At 39.9% G+C, this 19,232-nt stretch overlaps 1 protein-coding gene and 2 gene segments (V, D, J or C); 2 read left to right on the top strand and 1 right to left on the bottom strand.

Annotated features, from left to right (window-relative positions):
* Nucleotides 1-1,937: 1,937 nt before the first annotated feature.
* On the bottom strand, nt 1,938-2,405 carry LOC500189 (immunoglobulin kappa variable 4-1-like). The segment is given in 1 exon segment: nt 1,938-2,405. A coding segment is annotated over 1 exon segment (468 nt).
* A 6,118-nt stretch (nt 2,406-8,523) lies between these two features.
* LOC134486885 (immunoglobulin kappa variable 3D-11-like) lies at nt 8,524-9,170 on the top strand. The segment is given in 2 exon segments: nt 8,524-8,584; nt 8,767-9,170. Coding segments are annotated over 2 exon segments (465 nt in total).
* Nucleotides 9,171-17,419: 8,249 nt separating this feature from the next.
* Nucleotides 17,420-18,267, top strand: Igkv8-30l1 (immunoglobulin kappa chain variable 8-30 like 1). The gene is made up of 2 exons (XM_056985479.1): nt 17,420-17,567; nt 17,771-18,267. Exons 1-2 carry the CDS (start codon nt 17,426-17,428, stop codon nt 18,178-18,180), a joined length of 552 nt encoding a protein of 183 aa, XP_056841459.1. The 5' UTR covers nt 17,420-17,425; the 3' UTR covers nt 18,181-18,267.
* Nucleotides 18,268-19,232: the final 965 nt, after the last annotated feature.

Below are 19,232 nucleotides of genomic sequence, written 5' to 3'. Positions count from 1 at the left end.
CTGTACAAAGCTTAAGTCCAAGTGGATCAAGGACCTCCACATCAAACCAGACACACTCAAACTAATAGAAGAAAAACTAGGGAAGCATCTGGAACACATGGGCACTGGAAAAAATTTCCTGAACAAAACACCAATGGCTTATGCTCTAAGATCAAGAATCGACAAATGGGATCTCATAAAACTGCAAAGCTTCTGTAAGGCAAAGGACACTGTGGTTAGGACAAAACAGCAACCAACAGATTGGGAAAAGATCTTTACCAATCCTACAACAGATAGAGGCCTTATATCCAAAATATACAAAGAACTCAAGAAGTTAGACCGCAGGGAAACAAATAACCCTATTAAAAAATGGGGTTCAGAGCTAAACAAAGAATTCACAGCTGAGGAATGCCGAATGGCTGAGAAACACCTAAAGAAATGTTCAACATCTTTAGTCATAAGGGAAATGCAAATCAAAACAACCCTGAGATTTCACCTCACACCAGTGCGATTGGCTAAGATCAAAACCTCAGGTGACAGCAGATGCTGGCGAGGATGTGGAGAAAGAGGAACACTCCTCCATTGTTGGTGGGATTGCAGACTGGTAAAACCATTCTGGAAATCAGTCTGGAGGTTCCTCAGAAAATTGGACATTGAACTGCCTGAGGATCCAGCTATACCTCTCTTGGGCATATACCCAAAAGATGCCTCAACATATAAAAGAGACACGTGCTCCACTATGTTCATCGCAGCCTTATTTATAATAGCCAGAAAATGGAAAGAACCCAGATGCCCTTCAACAGAGGAATGGATACAGAAAATGTGGTACATCTACACAATGGAATATTACTCAGCTATCAAAAACAACGAGTTTATGAAATTCGTAGGCAAATGGTTGGAACTGGAAAATATCATCCTGAGTGAGCTAACCCAATCACAGAAAGACATACATGGTATGCACTCATTGATAAGTGGCTATTAGCCCAAATGCTTGAATTACCCTAGATCCCTAGAACAAACGAAACTCAAGACGGATGATCAAAATGTGAATGCTTCACTCCTTCTTTAAATGAGGAAAAAGAATACCCTTGGCAGGGAAGGGAGAGGCAAAGATTAAAACAGAGACTGAAGGAACACCCATTCAGAGCCTGTCCCACATTTGGCCCATACATATACAGACACCCAATTAGACAAGATGGATGAAGCAAAGAAGTGCAGACCGACAGGAGACAGATGTAGATCGCTCCTGAGAGACACAGCCAGAATACAGCAAATACAGAGGCGAATGCCTGCAGCAAACCACTGAACTGAGAATAGGTCCCCTATTGAAGGAATCAGAGAAAGAACTGGAAGAGCTTGAAGGGGCTCGCGACCCCAAAAGTACAACAATGCCAAGCAACCAGAGCTTCCAGGGACTAAGCCACTACCTAAAGACTATACATGGACTGACCCTGGACTCTGACCCCATAGGTAGCAATGAATATCCTAGTAAGAGCACCAGTGGAAGGGGAAGCCCTGGGTCCTGCTAAGACTGAACCCCCAGTGAACCAGTCTATGGAGGGAGGGCGGCAATGGGGGGAGGTTGGGAGGGGAACACCCATAAGGAAGGGGAGGGGGGAGGGGGGTGTTTGCCCGGAAACCGGGAAAGGGAATAACACTCGAAATGTATATAAGAAATACTCAAGTTAATAAAAAAAAAAAAAAAAAAAAAAGAAATATGGAGGCTCCATACCCACAGTGTAGGTTAATAAAATTTTCATCCGTTCAAAAAAAAAAAAAAAAAAAAAAAGGTAAATTCCTCTATTCAATCAGCAGAGTTTGTGGTAAATTGTTGCAGGAAGAATAGAAAAATAATGCTGTGGTTTTATTCCATATTTTGGTGTATAGAATTTTTATACCAAAAAACATAGGAGGAATTGAACATATTATTTTTTTACCATGCTCTGAAAACAGTGTCTTCAGCTTTTAGGTATGGCAACTCTCAGGTAGATGAGGGAAGTGTGCATTCCAGGGCTGTGGATGGTGTACACAGCTGTTGAAACTCTCAAGGAGGTTTGTGTAGGAGGCTGTAGCACTGTGGGAGGAGTATCATAATACTGCTGACAGTAATAATTTGCCAGATCTTCTGCCTGCACACTGCTGATGGTCAGAGTGAAGTCTGTCCCAGATCCACTGCCTATGAAGCGATCAGGGACACCAGATTCCCTAGTGGATGCCAAGTAGATCAGCAGTTTAGGAGACTGCCCTGGTTTCTGCTGGTACCAGGCCAAGTAGTTCTTTTGTCTTACACTTCCAAAAAGACTCTGACTGGACTTGCAGTTTATAGTGACTGTCTCTCCTGCTGACACAGCCAGAGAGGATGGAGACTGGGTCATCACAATGTCCCCACAGGTACCTGAAATAATGAATATGCAGTGAACATGCATACGTGCACAAACATAGATTATTATAACAATTGAAAATTGTCATTTTAATGTCCTCAAAATGTCATAATGTCAGAACATTATTATACAAATAGTATCACACACTAGCAAATATTGCAAATTTCATTTTACAAAGATAAAGTTTGAAAATATTTTAATACTTTAAAAAATTTTACCAGAAATCCAGAGCAGCAGGGACATGAGGACCTGGGTCTGTGATTCCATCTTGCTCCCCCTGTCTGTCTGATGCAGTTTACTCACAGTTCAAAGGCCTGATTTTAACTTCTGAGCAGCTGGGCTGCGCTGGAGGAAATCATGCAAAGCAGACAGGAAATAAAATCAAATGCATGGGTAGTATGTGAGAGAGGCTGGTGTCAATCAACAGTAAAAAATTCCATCAGAAATAGCATAAGAAAAAAACTGAAAGTGATTGGCTTCCTCATCTCCAGCAGAAATATACTGAGGGTTCTAATAGTTTTGGGTTAAATTCCAAGACATATTTAAATCAGGTGACATTTGTGGAAAGTTTAGGAGAGTTATCTCAGGTTAACTATGCTAGAAAACATAATAAGATATTTGAGAAATACAGAAGAATACAAGAAAGAAACAGTGTAAGAATAATGTCCTATAAAAGAGTAGTGAATGGGAAGGGAAAGAGGAAAGTCAAAAAATTGAAGTTAAATTAGTGCAATGTCTCCCATCTCCATATCCACTCTTATAATGTGAAAATGAACAGTGCCTCCGACATCAGTGTCCCAACTTCTTAGATAAACATGTAACAGAGATGCAAGGAGAAGACAAAATTATCTCTGGGAATCCTGGGGGACATTAACTTAAGCCTAGGATCAGAGAAGCTTTAATCTCAAATTAAAGGCAAATCCAGCAGAAACTAACAATCATGTTTCCCACAATTTCAGGGAATTTAAAGAGGATTCTTAGTTTGGGAAAATGGCACAGAATAAAACAATCCAGGTTTCTTTACCTAATCATGCCTGGATACCAGCACTACCAAGAGGTTTTATTTCGCACAGGCATATTTTAGAGAAGTATAGAAATTAATAGGTTTAAAATTGGCTAAATATGGTCTTGCTCACTCTTCTAAAATTCCCCAGAAGAGGGCACAGATACCCTAAATCAAGTAATGATTTTACAGAGACCAGAAGTCCACAATATCAGACATTGTTCACATCTAAAGGAAAAAATGTTTCAGTGTGAAGGAAAATCAATAGCAGTAACAGACATGAAAGAACCACCTGAATTCAGGTTAGTGAATTATGAGAGTATGTATAATATGAATTATAAATACAGCATTATGGGTAAAGTGTAAGAAACATAAAAGTAAACAAAATATGATGACAATGAGTGACATTCATATCTGTATCCCAGAGCTGAAAAGACAGAAGCAGGAGATCGAGGAGATTATAGCCAGTTTTGGGTTCATAAATTCTAGACCAGGCTAATGTATGACTGCAGACAAGATTTCCAGATGTATGTCATTAATCAACTGACTACAAGACATCTCACGGTATTTGATATCCAAAGTGAATTATTCGTGTGATAATAATGTGCAAATATTAAGCCAGTATATTATTGTATTCAATAATATACTTTTTTCTTGGATTTTAACATTAAACCTATCATTTTATATAGCAACATATTTACAGCAACATTATACAGCAACATCTTATACAGGTATAAAACATTAAAAGATTTGTGACAAGCATGTTCAGATCCCCTTTATGAACTGCTAGCATATCAACATAAACGAGAGATGATTGGTGGATTAAGAGAGCTCCCAGTCGCTGGTATTGGCAGGCCTGGTTGTCCCTGGGGGCAACAGGCCTCCTGGGATACAGGCAGAGCTGGCAGTCACTGATGGCTTGAGGCCTCTGGATGTCCCTGGTTGCAGCAGGCTCCTAGGGGAAGCAAAACTGGTAGTCACAGATGGCTGCAGCCTTGAGGGTTGCCAGTGGAGGTGTGCATCAGAAGATGGAACACAGAGGATGGGCAGACCACCCAGCTGCTGGGCTTGCTGCAGAAGAGGGCAGGTCCTGGGTAGCAGCAGGACTCCAGGGAAGCAGGCAGAACTGCCTCAGGACATGAAGTGCAGACAGTATAGAAGGAGGAGTTCACTGCTGGGTTTTTCTGCAGGCTCAACCTGCAGGAACTGTGTTAGTGGTCTCACCTGGCGGTCCCTGATGGCTGCAGGCCTTGATGATTGCAGGTTTCTGTGTGGACCTGAAGATGGTGCACAGCAAGTAAAGTGCAGACCTCACAGCCACTGGGCCTGCTAGAGGACCCAGCAGGCAGGGGATGGGGAGGAAACTAGGGGGTGGAGGGGAGCCTAACATAACTGTCCTCTGAGAGGCTTCTCTCAGCAGCTGGCCAAAACAGATGAAGAGACCAACAAACCAAAATTAGACAACGTTCGAGCAATCTTGTGAAAGAGTTGGGGAAAGATTGATGGATCCATACGGAATGGCGACTCCATAAGACAAATAGAGTCAACTAACCTGGGTCACTTGGGGGGTCTCCCAGAGACTGAACAGCCAACCGAAGAACATTCGTAGGCTGAACCTAGCCCCTTCCCGTCCACCTCTGCATATATGTAGCAGAAGTGAAGGTTGGTAGTCATGTGAGTCCCCCAACACCTGGAGTAAAAACTCTCCCTGACCCTGTTGCTTGATTCTGGACCCTGTTCCAGTAACTGGGCTGCATTGTCTGAACTTGGTGAGAGAGGGTGTGCTAGTCCTGCAGTGCCTTGATGCACACCAACTCTACTGGCTTGGTGCCCAAGGTCTAGTGGGGTGATGTCCCCCTTCTCAGAGGAGAACAGGAGGAGTCTATGGGGAAAGGGTCTGTGGAATTGGGACACTGTGAGGAGAGAAGGGCTGCCATTGAGATGTAAATTGAATCAACTATCTCATTAATTAATTAATTAACAAAATAGTCTTCAATCTCAAATTGGAAGATATACCAGACGAGTAACTATCCCCACCAGTGTCTAACAGGTTGTCATGTGATCTCAATCCTCACTAAACTTTACTCTTTGCTTTGTGACAGCTGCAGTGAGCTCAGATTGTGCGCTGATGTCATTTACTGCTGCTCATTCAGATTGGACATATAGAGAGACAGGGGTCTGACAAATACAAAGACTCCTGCAGTTAAATATGGGCTTCTCACAGTAGGTAAGGGGAGATCATAGGGCCTTGGAAGATAAAAGTTCCATGATGTTTTGTGATTACATATCGAGAAAGGCTGACAGCTCTTAGTTACAGTTTTCCCACAAATATGGTTTCCACAACATTTCCCAGTTCATTCGATTCCTTGGGCTGTGGTTTAAAATGCACCACAAACCACCTGACACAATATAACACAGAAGAGTTTCCTCCCGACTTTGGAGCCAGGAAGTCTGAAGATGATGACTTGAGCTCCTGGGACACAGCAGCCTTTTCCATTCATCCACCATGCCTAGAGGCCTAGGGAACATCAGTTTGAGATGGAAATTATACTGAAACAATCAAAGGCTGAACTTGGATTTACTGTTGAGTTACACATATTTTACTCTCTGGATGAATGGTTGTGGCTACCCAATATCAGTGACAGGCAATGGTAGACATGGGAGGATTTTCTACATTCAGATAAAATATTAACAAAGTACTATTTTTGGTAAGATATACAAGGTAGGGTATATTTGGAATTTCAGCACTTAAAATGCTTTAACAGGTAAATTTCCAGGGATTCAGGGCAGCCTGGACTACAAAGCACATTATTACCTAACAGAGATAGGTTAGTCATTGTTCAACTGTGTACTTAACAGGAATCTTGACTGTTCCAGTGAGAGTGGATCTAGAACAGTGTTTACTCTACCACTACCGTCTGATATGACAAGCTGATACTGTGAACACTGCTTATAGTCCCTCCTGTACCTTAGCCATCAGTGCTCAGCCTGACAGCAAGTTTTTGAATCAGTAGCTTTTCTCTCTACACAGCCTGCTATCCATACACTTTCTTCTTTGTCCAAAAATCAGTGAACCTTACCTTAGTCAACTAGACTTGAGAGCCCGGGAGAGCTTTTACCAGGTATTATGTTCTTTAATCTTTGTATCAAGTTTTCATAATTATTTTCTACTACTTTTACCTATCTTGAAAGCATGATTTTAAAGGTTACTTGACATAAAGTATTCTAATTTTTATGTCTGTGCTCATTTGCAGAACAAGTAGTTTGGAAACAATTTAAGAATATTCATTTCCTATTAATCATTCTTTTCTTCAGATAGACAGTCACTAAATTCCAATAATAACATCATTTTCTTTACTGAACTTTGAACATTAGCAATGAATGCTACATAGGTATAAAAATCATTCATTTCTGAGTTCTTTTGTAAAAGATCAAGTACTTAGAATGATCTTGATGCATCATGTTATATAAAAGTACAGTTGAGTTATGCAAGAACTTGTATATCAAAAGTTTGATGCTGAATAAGTAATCAGTGAAACTGCAGTACAATCATCTGTTTAAATCCTAAAGTTTCCATGTAATTTGGAAATGGACAGAACACACAAAGGCAGCAACAGAGTCTCAGAGGGTACTTACCTACCAACTCTGCTCCTTATTTCTTGTCCATACTGAAAAATTAACTACATTGACACATACACATTATGCACAGTGGTCAGTTTTATAAAAGCATCTCCCTTTAACATTATTGTATATAATCCATATTTATACCCTGTCCTGATTAGTTTTTAATGTTCAATTTGCACAAGCCAGAGTCATCTGAATGGGAAAAACCTGAATTGAAAAAGTGCCTCCATAATGCTTGGCTGTAGGCAAGATTTTAGGGCATTTTCCTAATTACTGTCTGACAGGGGAGGATCCAGTCTATTGTGGGTGGGGCTACCCTTGGTCTGACCTGATTTCTATATCAAATAGAACTCAGAAATGTCTGAGGGGACAAGCATGTAAGCAGCTCTCCTCCATGGCTTCTGGTCAGCTCCTGCCTCTGGGTTCCTGTCCTATTTGTGTTCCTGCTTGAACCTTCCTCAGTGATTGACTATTACCTGGACTGTTAAACATAGAATTGTAAGGCTAAGACATTTTTGGATTCTTTTAAATTGATTGTGGTCTTAATATTACATTGTAAAAATAGTAATCTTAACTAAGACACATCCCTTACCCTCTCAGTGTCTCCATAATTCCTTTCCCAAAATTTTGTGTTCTTCTCATAGTATCCTTGCTACACACCTACCACAACTGTGATTATATTTATATAATTGAATTTAAAACTCTGTGAGTTATAAATGAGAGGGTATGTGCGATAATGTTTTTTCTAAGCCATTTGTCCAACCCTGTTGCTTCTTTTTGCATTTCATGTCAATCTGAACTTGATCTCAACAACTAAGCTGACTCTCTGAACTCAAATACTTCTCTGTCTCTCTCTCTCTCTCTCTCTCTCTCTCTCTCTCTCTCTCTCTCTCCCTCCCCCCCTTCTCTCTGTCTCTGTCTGTTTGTCTTTGTCCCTCTCTCTGTCTCTCTCTCTTTCATTCTTCCTTTCTTCCGTCTTTCTTTTCTCCTTCCTTCCTTTTTAAAAATATTTCTGCCTTTTACATCCATTTATTTTCTCCTCTCCCCATTTTCCCTTCCCTCACAAATCCTAAATTTCCTCTTTTTCTACATCCTCTGCGTTCACACATTCCTCTTGCGTTCCTTTCTCCTTCTCTCTTTCCTTTCTTCTTTCTCACTTCTCCTGTTTTGTTCTGTTGTTCCCCAGAATATTTATTATTTCCTCATGATTGAATCAGACATATTTCTTGTATTATTTCTATTATTTCAGACATATTTCTCCTATAAATTTCTTTGAGTTTAATGGAAGCCTGTCATGACAGTATCCTCTAAATTGGTTCTTGAGCTTCTGTGTTGACTTGTTTCCCAGTAATTGCTTACTGTCTTTGATGGCATTTTTGGCTATTGATTTCACCTGGATACTCTCACAACCCTTTGTCCAGGTAATTTACTTGATTATTTGATGACCACTTTGCATAAGTCCATAGAGGCCAGAGCAGCTGCCTATGATTTATAAATCAGGACTTTGTAGTGAGATCTGAAATGCATCAGACCATCATGGGCATCAAGATGGAATCACAGACTCAGGTCATCATATTTGTACTTCTCTGGTTGTCTGGTGAGATATTTAAAAGTATTATAATTTCTTAAAAGTGATTCATTTGTAGAGAAGTATCTATTTCTTACAGGAAGCCAATAGTATGCAGATAATGCCATTAGAAAAGACATTTTGGATTCCAGTGTTTGTATCAGGAACTATTTGTGTATAAGTGTATACTCATTATCTATTTCTGATTTCAGATACCAATGGGCGCACTGTGATGATCCAGTCTCCCAAATCCATGTCCACATTGGGAGGAGACTCGGTCACCATGAGCTGCACAGGCAGTCAGAATATGGGTAGTTATATATCCTGGAACCAACAGAAACCAGGGCAGTCTCCTAAACTGCTTATATCTTGGGCATTCAATTGGTACACTGGGGTCCGTGGTTACTTCATAGGCAGTGTGTCTGGGATTACCATCAGCAGTGCACAGGCTAAAGACCTGGCAGTTTATTACTGTAAGCAGCATTATGATACTCCTCTCATAGTGCTTCAGCCTCCTACACAAACCTCCTTGAGAGCCTCACCAGATGCCTGTAGCACACACAGCCCTGGTCTGCACACTGCCCACTTCTGCCTGGGAGCTGCTATGCCTGTCTAACTGATACAACGTTTGGTTGAAAATTTATGAACAGAAGACATTTTTGAATTGGAAGATCTTTATGGCAAAAGAAAGAAAAGATATTTGTTTGTTTAAATTTAATTAAATTCTGCACATTGAACATGACAAATTTATTATTTTATATTCTGGAATAAGAAATTATAACATGAATCTCCATTGGCTAAATTAAGAACCTGGCAGCCTATATTCTCACTGGAGTATACAAAAGAAAATCTGGTTTTTGCTTTTCTCAGCTATGGGAAATCTTCCTTAACCTTGAAACACTTGGCAATTTGCCTCCATTTCTCTTTTTGGCTAACTTTATTTGTTTGTACATGCATTTTTGATTTCCATAAAAATATAAATATTATATCATACAATTTGACAATCTTCATTTTTCCCTTGTTTCTTTTTATGACACACACTTTCCCTCCAAATAATGTCCTTCCAACCCCTAGGCTTCCATGTATTTTCATGCGATATATACAGGTGCACACTCACGCTCATACATATTTGCCCACTCACATTCACCCACACTTACACATTCAGATACACAGAGTTTTAAGCCTATAAAATCTAGGATGCAAATATTAGAGAAACCATGAGGTTTAACTTTATAACCAATGTGTCTGATCTATGCTTCTTATTCCTATTTCACCTGCCTCTGCTGATTTCTCATCTACTTTCCAAACAAGGAGACTGTGATTCCTATACTATTCCTATACTATACCAATGATAAACAAGACTTTGTGTCATGAAAATTGAGTTTGTTTTTTGTCTTATAATAAGTAAAGGTTTTGGGATAGGTTGAGAGAAATATTTTTTACTTCAATAAAAACAATATGTTAATCAACCTCAAACATGTATTAATTAAATATTAATTGAAAATTTACCTTTTCTTGCTATTCACTTTTGAGACAAATTATCATTTGTGAAACATGAAAGTGGATTTGCTTTTATTGTATTTTTTATTTACATTTCAAATGTTATTCCCTTTCACAGTTTCCTGTCCATAAGCCCCCATCTCACCCCCTTTCTTCTATCTTCTATGAGGGAGTTACCCCTCCCCAACCACCTACCCCTTCCCAACTCCCTGCCCTGATATTCCCGTATAGTGGGTGGTCTAGCCTTAGCAAGAACAAAGGCTTCTCTTCTAACTGGTGCCCAACAATGCCATCCTTTGCTGCATATAGAGCTACAGCCAGGGGTCTGTCCATGTGTAGTCTTTAATTAGTCGTTTAGTCCCTGTGAGCTGTGGTTGGTTGGTATTGTTTTCTTTATGGGGTTGAAAGCCACTCAGCTTCTTCAATCCTTTTTCTAACCCATCCAATGGGGACCCCATTCTCAAATCAGTGGTTTGACGCTAGCATTAGCCTCTGTATTTGACATGCTCTGGCTGAGCCTCTCAGTAGACAGCTGTATCATGCTCCTGTCAGCATGCACTTTTTGGCTTTGTCCAGGGGGGGGAGACTCTGAATGGCCATTCCTTCAGTCTTTGCTCCAGACTTTGTCTCCATATCTCCTCCGATGAATATTTTGTTCCCCTTTTAGAAGGAGTGAGGCATTCATACTTTGGTCATCCTTCTTCTTGACCTTTATGTGGTCTATGGATTGTATCTTGCATAATTTCAAGTTTTGGTATAATATCCACTTATCAGTGAGTATGTATGATGTATTGGATTTGTGTAGAGGGCCGCAATATGTTCGCCACCACTAGTTGGCGCTGTCTTCCACTGCGCCCACGTGGTAGGTCAGGATAGAGTCCGCCATTGCAAGATGGCTCCAACCTTCGCCGCGCCAGCCGGCCCCCCCTTTCAGGTAGTTAACTGTGCGCATGTGCAAGAGTGCCTTCCTGCCAGGTCTTTGCCCATTCCGGGGCGTGCCTGATGAGATCATGAGTAAGCAACCAATCAGGTGTGGATGCGTGCCTGAGGGTTAAATAGGCGCGCCTGGCCGGCGCGCGGGGCTTCTCCATGAGATAGGAATAAAGTATCACTCATAGCAAGAATTTCTATGTCTTGCGTGCTTCTTGCCGGCGGAAAGTCGCGCGCGGGACAGATTTGGATACCTCAGGCAAGATGATATTGTCTAGTTCCATCTATTTGCCTAAGAATTTCATGAAGTCATTGATTTGAAAGCCAAGTATTACACCATTTTTTAGATGTACCACATTTTCTGTATCCATTCCTCTATTGAAAAGCATCTGGATTCTTTCCAGCTTCTGGTTATTATAAATAAGGCTGCTATGTACATAGTGGAGCATGTGTCCTTGTTATATGTTGGAGCATCTTTTGGGTTTATGCCCAAGAGTGGTATAGCTGGGTCCTCAGGTAGTAATTTTCTGAGTAACTACCAGCCTGATTTCCTGAGTTTTTGTACGAGATTTCAATTCCAACAACCAGGGAAGAGTATTCCTCTTTCTCCACCAAACCCAGACACTCTTGTATATGCCACGAACTGCTTAATGACAGGAGTCTGTTATAGCGGTCTTCTCAGAGGCTCTGCCAGAACTTGACAAATACAGAGGCGGATGCTCACAGCTAACCATTTGACTGAGCATAGTTCCTCAATGGAGGAGTTAGAGAAAGGATTGAAGGAGCTGAATGAGCTTGCAAACCCATAGCAAGAACAACCATATCAACCAATCAGAAACCCCAGAGCTCCCAAAGACTAAGCCACCAACTAAAGAGTACACAGGGAGGGAGCCATGGCTCTAACTGCGTATGTACCAGAGGCTGACCTTTTTCAGGTGTCAGTGATAGGAGAGGCCTTTGTTTCTTTGAAGGCTCGATGCCCGAAGTAGGAGAATGCCAGGGGAGGGAGGCAGGATTCTGTGGCTTCCTCATAGAAGCAGAGGTGAGAAGGATAACATTTGAAAGGTAAAGAAATAAAATATCTAATGAAAAAGAACCATCATTAAATGTAAGGTGAGAAAAAAAGCTTATCTCTGGTGCACAACATGTGTCAGTGCCAATGAGTAATTTGCTTCTAATGTAGAGGAAAAGGTAACTTATGAGGCATTAACAATGTTGCTTATGGAGATTGGCAAAATGGCATCTACTGCCACTGGATGGTATCCTGCCTTGCTACCAGAAGAGTTTTTTCTTGGTTTTGCTTTACAGTTTTAATGCAAACTATTTTGAAAAAGTTTAAGAAGAAAGCTGACAATTTCTTTTCTATAGAAGAGTGCAGAATTGTCTCTGCGTTCAGAGAGTTTGCATATGGAAGTTCTTGGAAAATAAAAAAGGACAAGTGGGAGGTAAAAAAAAATTCATGCTTGGTTAATGAGACCAGGAATGTACCACATGATGAAAGCCTGAAGTAAACTAGGCTGAAAAGTCAACTGCCACCTGCACTGCATCTAGGGGCTGGAAAGAACAGGGAATGGTATGGGTACAACAGGTTAATATGCAGCCAAGCACACCACCAGAGAATTGGCTTTGGTTTACACTGGCATCGTCAGCCTTCCCAGTCCTTGTACAGCATAAACCTTCTAGCAATTGTGGGCAAGGTTATAATGAATTGACCTGGCAACTGAAAGAAATATAGCTAATATTCATACATTGTCAAAGACATTCTAAATCCTGTGGTCTACACAGGATAGGGTATCTCACAAGATTGCAAGGGATTGGTGTCAGCTGTCCTAGAAGCTGGACAGCAATTACAATGATTGAGCAATTAAATGGTGGAAGCATGGTGCTACAAAATTTAGCAAAACAGAATTTAGCAAGGGAATTAAATGTTACTAAAGGAAACAAAGAGAAGAGCCTGTCAACTTGAGACTGTGCAGCAAACAATATCAGTGGTTTTTCCTTGATCAGTCAGGAGGTACCAAATAGGCAAGAAAATAGAATTAGGTATTTCTCATGTTATACATGTTACAGAAAGAAGTGAAGCTTAGCATCTGGCTATAGATACTCCGTTTCATTATTCCCAAAAGTTGAATGTTACAAGTTGACCAATGGTGTACATGGTCCCTTACCTTCAGGGAAAATGGGAATAATATTGGTAAGAAGTTGATTAACTTTTCAATAATTTATTGTGTATGCAGGTATAGTAGGTATGGATAGCAAGTAGGAAATAAAAATTATGCGATATGTGAAAGAGGAGATACAAATTGATGAAGGGGATAAAATTTCTCAACTGTTGTTGTTTCCTTACATTAAGGGCAAGGTTGATTCAGTAGAAAGGATACTGGCTTTTGGAAGTACTGGAAAACTTGTGTTCTGGCAAAAAATGGTTAGTGATCAGAGACACAAATTGATGCTACAAATGAATGGTGTTGACATAGGAGGTTTGGTGGATATAGGAGATGATGTTAGTTAGTATATATTCCCAAATGTACTAGAATCCATATTGGTGACTTCAGACATTTTACACACAATTTATAGAAAGTGTTCCGTTATCACAAATAAGACGATGTGTCTAATGGATTACCTGTGTGAGATTAGAAGGGCAAACAGGAAAGTTGAGAGCTTATTTGACTGACATACCAATTAATTTATGGGGAAAGGATCTTTTACAATGATGGGATACTTTAATTAATATTCATGCAAATCCAGAAATGAATTGAAATTCAGCAAATGAAGAAATTAGAGGTGATATGGTAGATGCTCCCAGGAAAGGTATTGATACAGGTGTTAGAGAACCATTGAAAGCTGTGCTCATGGCTAGAAAACAGGACATCACAGGAATTGAGTTTCCAAATTTATAAAGGAGGCCACTGCTAATATACCAACAGCCTTACCTCATCCAAATGGTTATAAAACCAGCCTCTCTGATGAGAGCAGTGGTCCGTAACAAAAGAAAAATTGCAGGCACTAGGACAACTGGTGTAAGAGCAGCTGGATGCTCAATATATAGAAGAGTTTACCAACTCTTGGAATTTCATTGTTTGCTGTAAAAAAAGAAATCAGGTAAATGGAGGATGACAATGGGTTTAAAAGCAGTTAATAAGGTAATTTAACCAATGAGTCCTTTACAGCTTGGGCTTCCTTTACTATCTTTGTTACCAAGACTTATAATAATAATTGACTTCAAAGATTGTTTTTTAATACCCTTGCATGAGAAATATAGAGAAAGAATTGCTTTCTCAGTACCTGCCTTGAAAGTGCACTGCACTAAAGTGATACCAGTGCAAGGTACTTCCACAGGGAATATAAAATATTCCAACTATATGCCATCATTTTATGCAACAACCCTTAGAAATTATTTTTAAGCAATTTCCTCAATTTGTCTGTTATCTCTATAGGGAAGACATTCTGTATGCTGATTCTGCCAGATATGTTTTCGAGAATATATTCAAAGAATTCTGTCATGCTTAAGGGTATAGAAAAAAATAGAGACTCACTCAGTTATTTGGTTTATAAAATTAGTCAAAAAATTTTTGACTACAAAAGGTACCAATCCATAATGAAAAATTGCAAACTCTTAATGATTTTCAAAAGTAAATCTGAGTCCTACACTGGGAGCTGATCTTATGCCACAGTTCTCAGTACCCAGATCCTGCTGGGAGAGATCTGTATTCTCAAGAGGGCTGAGAATTCTGAGAACACAGGTGAGACCTCCATTTCTGTTCACTTTCCTGGCCCAAGAGGAATGGGCCTGGAGCCCTCAGGACACAGGAACCAAGGACAAGTCTGGGACAGGATCTTTCTGGTTTCTGCCTGCACCCTGAACTGACCCCATGCCACAGCTCTCTGTTCCCAGATCCTGTTGGGAGAAATCTGGAGTCACAGAAGTGCTGACAATCCTGAGAGCATAGGTGAGACACCACTTCTGATCACATTCCTGACCCAAGAGGAACCTGCGTGCAGCCCTAAAAACACAGGAACTGAGGAACAGTACGGGATATGATCCTTCTGGTTTCTGTCTGTGCCCAGAGCTGACCCTGTGCTCCAGCTCTCCCTATGCACATGCCCCTGGGAGAGAGCTGGTATCCCAGTAGTTTTGACATACTGTATTACAGGAGGGTCAAGTCAGTATCTGAGACAGTAAGACCAGCTAACACCAGGGATACAACGTGCAGAGAGTCAAGGGCAAGAACCCTAGCAACAGAAACCAAGGCCATTTGGCATCATCAATATCCTGTTCCCCTACTACAGCAAGCCCTGGAAACCTGAACGCACAAGAAAGCAAGAATTAGATTTAAAATCACAACTCATGATGATGATAGAGAAGGAAGGCACCAATAACTCTCTTAGAGAAATGCAGAACAACACAGGTAAATCAGTAGAAGCCCTAAAAGAGGAAACTGAAAAATCCCTTGGAGAATCACAGGAAAGTATAAGCAAACAGGAGAAGGAAATGAACAAAACTATTCAGAATATAAAAATGGAAATAACAATGATGAAATCACAAACAAAGACAAACCTGGAGATAGACAACCTAGGAAAGAAGTCGGGATTCATAGATGAAAGCATCACCAACAGAATACAAGAGATAGAAGAGGGAATCTCAGGGACAGAAGATATGACAGAAAAATTGATACAACAGTCAAAGAAAATGCAAAATGCAAAAAGTCCCTAACCCAAAACATCCAGGAAATCTAGGACAAAATAATAAGACCCAACCTAAGGATAATAGGTATAGAAGAGAGTCATGATTCTTAACTTAAAGGGCCAATAATCTTCAACAAAATATAGAAGAAAACTTCCCTAACCTAAAAAAAGAGATGTCCATGAACATACAAGAAGCCTATAGAACTCCAAATAGATTGGAACAGAAAAGAAATTCCTTCTGTCACATAATAGTCAAAATACCAAATGCATAAAACAAAGAAAGAATATTAAAAGTAGTAAGGGAAAAATGTTAGGTAACATAAAGACAGACCTATCAGAATTAAACCAGACTTCTCACCAGAGACTATGAAAGCCAGAAGATCCTGGGCAGATATCATCAGACCCTATGAGAACACAAATGCCTGCCCATGATTCTATATCCAGCAAAACTCTCAATGACCATAGATGGGAAAAGCAAGATATTCTATTACAAAGAATAATCCATGAAAATCTCCAACACACGGAGGAAAACCTCATTAAAGAACAAGCAAGAAAGTAATCAAACTTCAACTAACCCTAAAGAATAGAATGGCACAAACATAATTCCACCTCTAATCTCGTAAGCAAGTATATAGATTAGCCTGGCCTAGAATATATTTACTCAAGCCAGGCTTTAATCTTAAGGATCTCCTGTTTCTCTGTCTCCAATTCTTGGATACAGATATGAATCTCACTCTTTATCATGGTACTTAGCTTCCTTTTCTGTTTCTTTTACTTTACCTATAAAGCTGTATTTATAATTCATCTCACAGACTATCATAATTCACTAACCTGAATTCAGGTGGTTCTTTCATGTCTGTTACTGCTATTGATTTTCCTTCACACTGAAACATTTTTTCCTTTAGATGTGAACAATGTCTGATATTGTGGACTTCTGGTCTCTGTAAAATCATTACTTGATTTAGGATGGTTCTGTTCCCTTCTGGAGAATTTTAGAAGAGTGAGCAAGATCATATTTAGGCACTTTTAGTCCTGCTAATTTCTAGACTTCTCGAGAATTTGCCTTTATGGAATAAAACCTTTCGGTATTGTTGGTATCCAGGCATGATGAGCCGGACACCTAGCTTGTTTTATTTTTTGCCATTTCTCTGAACTGAAAACCCTCTTTAAGGTCACTGAAGTTGTGGGAAATATGATTGCTAGTTTCTGTTTTATTTGCCTTTACTTTGAACTTAAAGCTTCCCTGATCCTAGGCTTAAGCGAGTGGCTTGCAGGATTTCCACAGAGATAATTTGGTTTTCTACTTGCATCTCTTTTTCCGTGTTTAGCTCAGAAGTTGTGATCCAAATGTTTGAGTTACTGTTCATTTTCTCATGATAGGGATGGATATGGAGATGGGAGACAATGAACGAATTATCTTCAATTTTTTTTTACTTTCATCCTTACCATTACTATATTTTATGGGACTTATTTTTACTTTGTTTCTTTCTTGTACTCTTGTGGTTTAGTTAGCATATATTATCATGTTCTCTAGAATGGGCAGTCTGAGATAGGTCTCCTGAAATTTCTAAATATGCCTTGGATTTTTAACCCAAACCTATTAGATCCTGTAGTAGATTTCTGTTGGGGATGAGGAAGTCAGTCACTTTCAGTGTTTTCTTATGCTCTCTCTGAAGACATTTTGCTTGTTGATTGACACCAGCACTCACACCCACATTGGACTGGCATCTGCTTTATATTTCCTGTCTGCTTTGCATGGCTTCCTCCAGCCCAGTCCAGCTGCTCAGAATTTATAAACCAGGTCTTTTTATTGTGACTAAACTGTATCAAACAGGCAGGAGGAGCAAGATGGAATCACAGACACAGGTCCTCATGTCCCTGCTGCTCTGGGTATCTGGTAAGAAATTTAAAGTATTAAAATCTTTTCAAACTTTCAACTTTGTAGTAAGAAATTTACATTATTTGCCAGTGTGTAATATTTATTATATACTAATATTGTGACATTTTGACATTGTAAAGACATTTAAATGACAAATGTCTACCATTATTCTAATCAATTTTGTGTATGTATGCATTTTCACTGCCTATTCATTATTGCAGGTACCTGTGGGGACATTGTGATGACCCAGACTCCATCCTCCCAGGCTGTGTCAGCAGGGGAGAAGGTCACTATGAGCTGCAAGTCCAGTCAGAGTCTTTTATACAGTGAAAACAAAAAGAACTACTTGGCCTGGTACCAGCAGAAACCAGGGCAGTCTCCTAAACTGCTGATCTCCTGGGCATCCACTAGGGAATCTGGGGTCCCTGATCGCTTCATAGGCAGTGGATCTGGGACAGATTTCACTCTGACCATCAGCAGTGTGCAGGCAGAAGACCTGGCTGTTTATTACTGTGAGCAGTATTATGATACTCCTCCCACAGTGCTTCAGCCTCCTACACAAACCTCCTTGATGGTTTCAACAGCTGTGTACACCATCCATAGCCCTGGCATACACAGTTCCCCCTTCTGAGAGCTGGCATGCTAACAGTAAAAAATAATGTGTTTACTTCCTCTTTTGTCTTTTGGTATAAAATCTATGCAACAAAATGGAGAATAATGCCACAGTATTATTTTTTTATTCCTCCTGCAACAATTAACACAACAGAATGTCTTTCAAGTATATCAGATATTTTACCACATCCACTAAGTTTACCCATTTCCATTTCCTTTTCCTCTTATAGTGAGAATGTCTTTGATCCACCAGCAATGTAATTATGGATGTAGAGACTTTTTAATATTTTGAAGCTTAGACCTTTTCCTGCGCAATCTCTCAGCTACTCTAAATTGACTAGTCCTCACACTAAGTCTTGCTATATGGCCAGCTCTAAGTGTGTGTGGCTTTGCTTCACCTGTTCATTTGGTTCACCTCTATGTTCACTGGCTGAATCTACCACATGTCTCATCTTCTAGCATCCCCCTCTCTGTTGCAAAGTTCCACCTTCCACTTTTTGTAGGGCTATTGTTCAATCTTTGTTATAGCCTTAGGAAAGTAGAGAAGTATAAATATTTAGAAATAGAGAACCTAGTAATGTGCCATAGACATGACAATACAAGGGTCCTGTCAGAAGCATTTAGCTATCTGCCTGTACATAATTAACAACAGAATGTACAGAGACACACTTTGACTCTATGAATCCCAACAACTTGTTATTTTTCTCTCATTCTCCCCCTTTCTCTCTGCCTCTCTCTCATTCCCTCTGATTATGAGGTTTAATGAGCTGCTTTGCATGTTGAATCATTCGGCAAAGGCCCAGGATGCTCAAAGATCTTTAAAGCCTGTAGCCAGTTCTAAGAGGCAGGGTAAGCTGCTCTCCTGCCATGGGTGCTGATACACTGAATACCAGGTGAGACAGTGCAGCAATGCATTGTGAGCTTCTATTTTAGCCATGTTTGTTTCCCATGTCCCTAGGATCTTGATAGTAAGAATTATAGCATTTTAAATTTGGTTTTAACTATCATATTTTCTATTTCATTTCCTAATATTTCACAGTGATACTTGTGACTTTGTCACAGGCATCATAT

The sequence above is a fragment of the Rattus norvegicus genome, chromosome 4 (genome assembly GCF_036323735.1).
Source record: "Rattus norvegicus strain BN/NHsdMcwi chromosome 4, GRCr8, whole genome shotgun sequence".
Classification (NCBI taxonomy): domain Eukaryota; kingdom Metazoa; phylum Chordata; class Mammalia; order Rodentia; family Muridae; genus Rattus; species Rattus norvegicus.
The sequence above is the reverse complement of the archived record's forward strand: the minus strand, read 5'-3'. Positions and strand labels throughout refer to the sequence as shown.